The following is a 7,910-nucleotide window of genomic DNA, read 5'->3' as shown; positions in this document are numbered from 1 at the left end:
CTTTCCTCTTAGGCTGAGAGGGTGTGCAACTTGTCACCCAGTGGAAGTCAATAGCTGAGCAGGGATTCAAACCCCAGAGTCCTACACAAATAATAATAATAATAATAATAATAATAATAATAATAATAAATAGTAGATTTTATTTATATCCCTCCCTTTCCAAAAAAGGATCTAGGTGGGTTACAATAAATCAGATAATACATAACTAAAAACTACATAATCCTCTTATCTACTTATCTTAAAACTAAATAACAACAATATAAAATGACAACATTATAAAACACAGTTAAAATTATTTAAAATTGGACAAAATTAAAGCAAGACGACTTGGGCAGTCAAGGGCAATCCATATCAATATATCAGTATAGCGGAAGGGTCTACACACTATACACTAAGGATCATATCCCATTAACAAATAATCTGTTTTACCCCTTCCTGCTTGAATTCAGGATCTGGGATGCCCCCGGATGTTATTATACTTAAATCACCATCTATCTAGCCAGGAAGCCGCCATCCGGATGTATTCCAGGTCAAAGTTTTGTTCAGCTGGCCAATTTTTGAAGTCGAAAAAGTTGAAAAAGTGTTGGCTGAGCAATGTTTTGACCTGGGATGCATCCAGGCAGCGGCATCCCGGCTAGATAGGTGGCGCTTTAGGTATGTTAACATCCGGGGGCATCCCGGATCCTGAATTCAAGCTTGAAGAGGTAAACCGGCTTATTTGTTAATGGGATAAGCTCCTAACACTCAAATCACCACATTTAGTTCATGGGTGGGCAAAGTGCAGCCTCCCAAGCAATTATTCATTAAAAACCTGCTTAAACAGAAAAGGTATTTGCCTGCCAGCAAAAGGAGAGCAGGGAGGGGGCCAGTCTAGCCTCTTGTGGAAGGGATTTCCAGATGATAGGAGCAGCCACCAAGAAGATCCTCTCTCATGTCCTTGCCAAGCATACCTGTGATCATGGCAGGACTGAGAGAAAGCCTTCTCCTGTGAAAGTGAGAACTCTGGAAGGTTTTTATGTTGAGATACACTCTTTCAAATAGTCTTGACCTAAGCTGTATAGGGCTCTGTAAGTCATAACCAAAAATAACCTGCTCGAAAACAAAATGTCAGAGACTGGCCAATAAATATTCAGAAAAGTGGGATCCAGGGCCCTTCAAAAGGGCTGAAATGTGTGCATTACCTAAGTTTATGCACATGAACAGTATATTAATTTTAAAGAGAAAAATACTGGTAAATGAATTGAAATCAACAGTTGCATGTGCTATTGAGGCAAAAGACAAACAACCTAATGGTTATTTCCAGATTGTCACCCTTGCCTATTGTGAATTTTGGCTGTCTCTTGCTGCTATATTGAAAACCTGGCAAACTAGTCCAGATTCAAGATACTGTTATAATGAGCCGCCGCAAAAGAATGGAATGAGCAGACATGAGGGTGACAGTGATCACAGTTTATCAATGTGAACAGTATATCAATTTTACAGAGAAAAATACATGTAAGTGATCTGAAATCAACACTTCCATTTGGTATTTAAAATCCTTGCCTCAATAAAATCCTTGCCTCAAGAAGAAGAGCCCTCCCTCCATGACATCATCATCAGACCTGGGAGGGAGTGAAAAAGAGAGGCCCTACTTCCATCAGGCCTAACTGTGAATGTACTCACTTTGCTCTCTTTAATTTTATTGTATTTTATTTATTTATTGTATTTTATTTTATTATCTTTATTTTTACTGTTGTAACCCGCCTGGATTCCTTGTGATTGGGCGGGCTATAAATAAATTATTATTATTATTATTATTATTATTATTATTATTTAGGCAGAATATAAAGTTGCTAATGGCTACTTCCTGATTATCAACCTTGGATATCATGAATTTTGGCAAACTAGTCCAGATTCAAGATATTGCTATGATGAGCTCCCACTCCCCAATGAATGGAATGAGCAGACATGAGGGTGCAAGGAGCTGTGTTATGAGACTACACGCTACTTTGGACCAATCTAGTTGCCTGAAGAAGAGATTCTGAGACGAGCTTTTCTGATCACATATAAATAAGAATGGAGGGTTTCTCCACAGAATGAGGTTGCTGAGAATGCATAAAGGAGGTCTCCGGTATCTGCGTCAAAAAAAGCAACACGTTGTCCTTCATAATTCAGAGTCACTCAGATCCTTGTGGGCTCTCTTTGCAGGAGTACAAGTGGTTTTTTGGGAGGCTTTATACTCCTGTATTCACCGTTCCACTTTCCAATAGCCCACTTGCCTTCCTCAGGAACAAATTCCACAAGCCCTTTTCTCATCATAGACTTTCTGACCAACCCCACAGCCCATATTCCCTCACTTTCCACCATCACCTCCCAGAAATGTCTGCCTGTTGTGAATTTTTCATGGCCCAGCACAAACGCACGTACATCAAACCTCTCAGGATTCTTGGGTCGGTCTTGAACTTTGTCTCCCCATCTCACACTCTTACAGTCCTCAGACAGGATGAGCTGGGGATGAGCTGTGTCTGGATCCAAAGTCACATTTGCTGGTGGGGTTCAAGGAGATGACAAAAGAGAAACAGCAGTCAGTAGGGGGCTGACTTAAGTCTTCCCCAACATCAATATATCACAGGAACTACTTTTGCCCTAAAAGTACAAGGCTTCAGTGTACTGCATTCAAAATTATCAAATTCAGGAATGCTCCAGTAACAAATCATTCACGGGGAAGCCTGGGTATGGTTTAGTTGCAGGAGCATTCCTGGACCTTTATGGGATAAGTCCTGGACGAGCGCCATGTGTCTGAACATCTTCAGCACGATCACACATATTCAAAGAGTATGGAGATATTCAGACAGGTGAAAGCAATGAGAGCATAGCAGGATGCTCCTGTCAGTGTCACGCTATTTGGCAAAGACGTCGTGCAACATCGCAATAATCCTATCATTATCCCATGAATAAAGAGGAGTTTTCCAGCTGTTTCTCATTAACGGGAAAGTCCCAGCTTTTTTTAGTCTGGGCTTTTTTCCCAATCTGATAATCTCCTAAAATGTCATTCTCTTTTGACTGATTTCTCCCAGCAATGGAACCTACTCCTTCTAACTGTGAGCACAGAGTCTGCTATTTTCAGAGTTTTTAGACACTCACTGTCCTGTCATTCAAGTTATTTACCAGAAGCAAATATGAAAGGACAGCAGACATAAGAACATGACTTGCAAGCATCTCTCCAATTGCACATAACATATTTGGAACAAAAAATTCACCTCCTTTCTTGTTTTTAAAAAAACCCAGTATTAGACAGCTTTAGTGTATCAGTGAAATGGAGCTTCTGCATTGTCACATTATAATTCTTAATTTCCTTTTTAAAATTCAGAGAGGAGAAAATTTGTCCTTCAAACCATAAGACCATCTCCAGCAACCAGGCCTGTTTTAATATATATATATATATATATATATATATATATAGAGAGAGAGAGAGAGAGAGAGAGAGAGAATACTAGTGCAAATATAAGAAATTGCTACAAACAATTTGGCCCTCAAAACAATGGAACCAACAGACATGGAGGTGGCAACATCCGATCCCAACAAAAGTCAAACAGCTATATGACAAGAACTTGCACTAATTTATATCAATTTGAAAGAGCTTCAGTTTAAAAAGGCAAATAAAACGTACACATATTAAAACAATCCACATTTAAAATTCATCACTTAAAATTCACAATTTAAAAATTAGCTGGAAGAGATTGGTCTTCAATGCTGTTTTGAATTCAGAGTGTATTCAGCATATTATTATTATTATTATTTCTTACCCGCCTCTCCCCATGGATTGAGGTAGAGAACAACAAGAGATTAACAAACGTACTATCACTAAAAACACATATTGATTTAAAAGAACAAATATATGGTTTCTGCCCCATGTTCATTATTATTATTGTTATTATTATTATTACTTCCTTTTCTTCTTCTTTTTGAAATGGTTGTTTGTTATCTAGAGGCTGTTCTTCCAGCCCATTGCATTCCTCTCTCCCCCTTCACAACTTGTGGGGAGTGTTTCATTTCCTAGAAGAGAAACACCCAGAAAGCAAAGAAAACGAAACTTAATTTTGGCCTGGTTGCAAAACAGGATGAGCATGGCTGCTGCTGAGGATCACATCCAGGACCTCTGTGAGGAGGCTCTGTGCACCATCTGCCTGGAGTATTTGCAAAACCCTGTGACCATTGAATGTGGGCACAATTTCTGCCACGACTGCCTGACCCAGTTCTGGAGGCAGTTGGAGGTTGAGGCCACCTGCCCTCAATGCAGAGTAGCCATCCAGCAAAGGAATGTCATCCCCAATTGGCAGCTGGCTAGGTTTGTAGACATCACCCAGAAACTCAGCCACCAAACGAGGAAGAAGAAGGGAGACCCCAAGGGAGATTGTGAGAAGCACCAGGAGCCCCTGAAGCTCTTCTGCAAGGAGGATGAGACCCCCATCTGCGTGGTGTGCGACAGGTCCAAGGAGCACCGAGATCACCTGGTGGTCCCTGTGGAGGAGGCTGCCGAGGAGTACAAGGTAAGACATGACCATGGTGAACAGACACTCTATTGTCTTCGGATACCCGTTGAATGACACATGTGTTTGTAATAGGGTAACAAAAAATATCTTATTGGTTTTTTGGTATTTGTAGTTAGAGAAATATAGTGCAGCAACACTTTGGGTTTTTTTTCCCCTTTGGTTTGGACTAGTTTCAGTGAAAACCTCCTGTTGTGTTAGGAATTCAAACTCAGCCAAAATCTCAAAGTCTAGCAAATTCCTCACTTGCTTGGAAGACAATTTCAACAGGGCAACAAGGGGGTCAGCTATTTTAGATCTGATCCTAACCAACAGGGATGACCTGGTTAATGAGGTGCAAGTGGTGGGATCCTTACGTGGAAGTTTTCCTGGAAACACCCAGGGGTAGCCGTGTTGGCCACATAGGGCACATTCCCACTACAAAATAGAGTGAACTGCCGATTGATTTACATGACCCATTTGACACAGTTTCTAATCCTGGTGCGATCATTACAATCGCAATGAAGCAAGGCAAATGCAAAAAACACACTTTTTTCTGCCACTAGTTCTTTGGCAGTTTTTACAGCGTTTTCAACAAGTGGGGACAATGGAGCTGAATTGCATCATTCTGGAGGGGAGGGACTAACGGCAGAGGAGTGTTTACCATCCCTCCTCAGTTTTTGGCAGATCCACCATTTCTCCCCCTCTCAGTGCTGCCTTTGTGTTTGCAGTGCGACTGGTGGGTGTTTTTTAAAAAAATTAAGTTCATAAGAAATTTGATTTATTGATGTTGCAACTAATTGCAAAATCAATGAATCAAATTTTCTATGAATTTATTTTTTTTAAAAAATACCCCTGCCATGTGTGGATTGAGTGATCCAGGCATGGCAGGGGTCTGGATGGGACCTGTGGTTTTCCTCTCCACCCCACCCCCCCCATGCTTTGATCGGGTGATCCAGGGATGGCAGGGGTCTTTTTTAAAAAATAAATGCATAAAAATTCAATTTATTAGTTTTGCAACTATTTGCCTCACTTTGATTGCAAGTAGTTGCAAAAACAACGAACTGGATTTTCTATCAATTAAAAAAAATCATTGTTACCAAGCTGAGCTGCCCGGGCTGTCACTTGCGTCACTGATGATGCACCAATGATTAACATGCATTTTGAAGTGGTGCAAACTGGTGAGGATGACAATGATGCCAAAAAGAAGTAATTACAGGGAGGTAATGAAAAGATCCACTTTCATAGTAGGAATAATGAAACTTTTGGAATTGATTCATCGAAACGTAATGGAGGCTAATCGCACATAGATTTAAATGTAAGTGGGAATAATAATAATAATAATAAAATTTTATTTCTATACCGCTGTTCCAAGGATCACAGCAGTGTACAATAAGGATAAAAACAGGTAAAATCATCACAATCCCATACCCCAACAGCACCACAAAATACAATAAAAACAATTACAAACAACAAGCAACCATACAAGTGGTTGTGTAGAATGGAATACAGCAAAACATTGTGAGGGGGAAAAGCATAACAACAAGGCTCACGGGGGGAAAGCCTGGCGGAATAAATAAGTTTTCAAATTCTTCTTAAAGATATCAAGGGAGGTGGAAGTACGGAGCTCATTGGGAGGGAGTTCCAGAGCTGTGGGGCTGCAACAGAGAAGGCCCTCCGAGATGAAACATATCTAGCGTCTGGAATTCTTAAAAGATGTCTCTCACCCGATCTGAGTGTGCGGGGCGGATTATATGGGGAGAGGGGGTCCTCCAAGTACCCTGGGCCCAAGCCATTTAGGGCTTTATAGGTGATAACCAACACCTTGTATTCGGCCCGGAAGCGAATAGGCAGCCAATGAAGATCTTTTAGGACTGGTGTTATATGGCTGGCTCTGGAACATCCAGTAACCAGCCTAGCAGCCATATTCTGCACTAATTGAAGCTTCCGGGTTTGGTACAAGGGTTGCCCCATGTAAAGCGCGTTACAGAAATCTAATCAAGAGGTTACCAGAGCATGTACAACGGTTTCAAGGTCCCCCCGGCCAAGGAAGGGTCGCAGTTGGCGTATCAGCCAAAGCTGATAACAGGTGCTCCTGACTGTCGCATCCACCTGAGCAGTAAGGTGGAGCGACGAGTCCAGGAGCACCCCCAAACTGCGAACAAAGTCCTTCACAGGGAGGTGACCCCATTTAGGACAGGTGGAAAAATTTCCTTACCCGGGCCAGGACGCGATACGCGCAGAAAAGATCGCCACTCCGTAGTCCTCCAAAAGAGAGTCCAGGAGTGTCTTGTCGGCTAAGTGCTGATGTCTCCGCCATTTGCGCTCTAGCCGTCGCAGAGCCTGCTTCCTGGCCCGAAGATCTTCCATGTACCATGGCCATTTTTTGGAAGCAGGCCTGAGAGGACGCTTGGGGGCGATACTGTATATAGCCCTGGAGAGGTCACTATCCCAGATGTTAGTCAGGGCATCAACAGAATCACCGTCAGTACCAACCATAAACCCCTCTAGGGCTTCTTGGAACCGTTTGGGTTCCATCAGCCTTTGAGGGTGGACCATCCAAATAGGTCCGCCACCCCCAGGAGAGATCTGGGTAGAAGCCTTGATATTAGCCTTGACCAGGAAATGGTCCGTCCATGACAAGGGAGAGACATTAGTAACCTCTGCCCACGGAATCTCCAAATCCGTACAAAAGAGAACATCGAGTGTATTACCAGCCGAATGCATGGGCCCTGAGACTAATTGGGACAGGCCCATAGCTGTCATGGTAGCCATGAACTCCTGAGCCGCATCAGTTGGACCATGGTTGGCCTTGAAAGGGATGTTGAGGTCCCCCAGGACAAGAAGCCTGGGGGACTCCAGCACCAGTTCCGAGACCAACTGTGTCAGCTCAGCCAGGGAGTCTGTTAGCACACGGGGTGGCCGGTAGACTAACAAAATCCCCAAATTGTCCTTGTCCTTCAGGGTCAGGTAAATACACTCGATGTAATCCATCTGACAGAGATGGTTCCAGGACAAGGAAAGGGTGTTCTTGTAGATCAAGGCAACACCCCCCCTCCGCCCACCTAACCTGCACTGGTCCTTAACTGAGAACCCAGCTGGGAGGGCCTGAGCCCACACCGCCTCACTTTCAGGCCCAAGCCAGGTCTCAGTAATGCATGCCAGTTTACAACACTTTTCCTCCAACAAATCATACAAGATGTGGGTCTTGTTCTTTACAGACCTGGCATTGCACAGGAGCAGAGACAGGGTTTGTGGTACAGTTGGACTGACCCACAGACCTCTTTGGCTAGGAGAGAGGATGGAAGGAGGGATAGATATTACGCATTGATCCCGCCTTACCTTCTGGTGCAATTCCACTCTCCTACCGCTATATCTCCCCCTGCCCCACACTACTCTAAT

General features: G+C 43.0%; 2 protein-coding genes across 2 annotated transcripts in view; one reads left to right on the top strand and one right to left on the bottom strand.

Moving 5' to 3' along the window:
- Positions 1-1,821: 1,821 nt before the first annotated feature.
- LOC121923765 (thaicobrin-like) lies at positions 1,822-3,948 on the bottom strand (the record flags this gene model as incomplete). The annotated part of the gene is given in 2 exon segments (XM_042454505.1): positions 1,822-2,525; positions 3,927-3,948. Coding segments are annotated over 2 exon segments (549 nt in total), but the record flags the coding sequence as incomplete, so codon positions are not given.
- Positions 3,949-4,067: 119 nt separating this feature from the next.
- The window catches only part of LOC121923761, a 61,919-nt gene continuing 58,076 nt past the window's right edge, over positions 4,068-7,910 (top strand). Inside the window, exon 1 of the mRNA XM_042454499.1 lies at positions 4,068-4,529. Coding sequence (XP_042310433.1) covers positions 4,101-4,529 — 429 coding nt within the window. The 5' untranslated portion in view covers positions 4,068-4,100. The remainder of the gene's footprint in view (positions 4,530-7,910) is intronic.

This window comes from Sceloporus undulatus, chromosome 2 (genome assembly GCF_019175285.1).
Source record: "Sceloporus undulatus isolate JIND9_A2432 ecotype Alabama chromosome 2, SceUnd_v1.1, whole genome shotgun sequence".
Classification (NCBI taxonomy): Eukaryota; Metazoa; Chordata; class Lepidosauria; order Squamata; family Phrynosomatidae; genus Sceloporus; species Sceloporus undulatus.
Note: the sequence above shows the minus strand (reverse complement) of the source record. Positions and strands in the feature narration are given on the sequence as shown.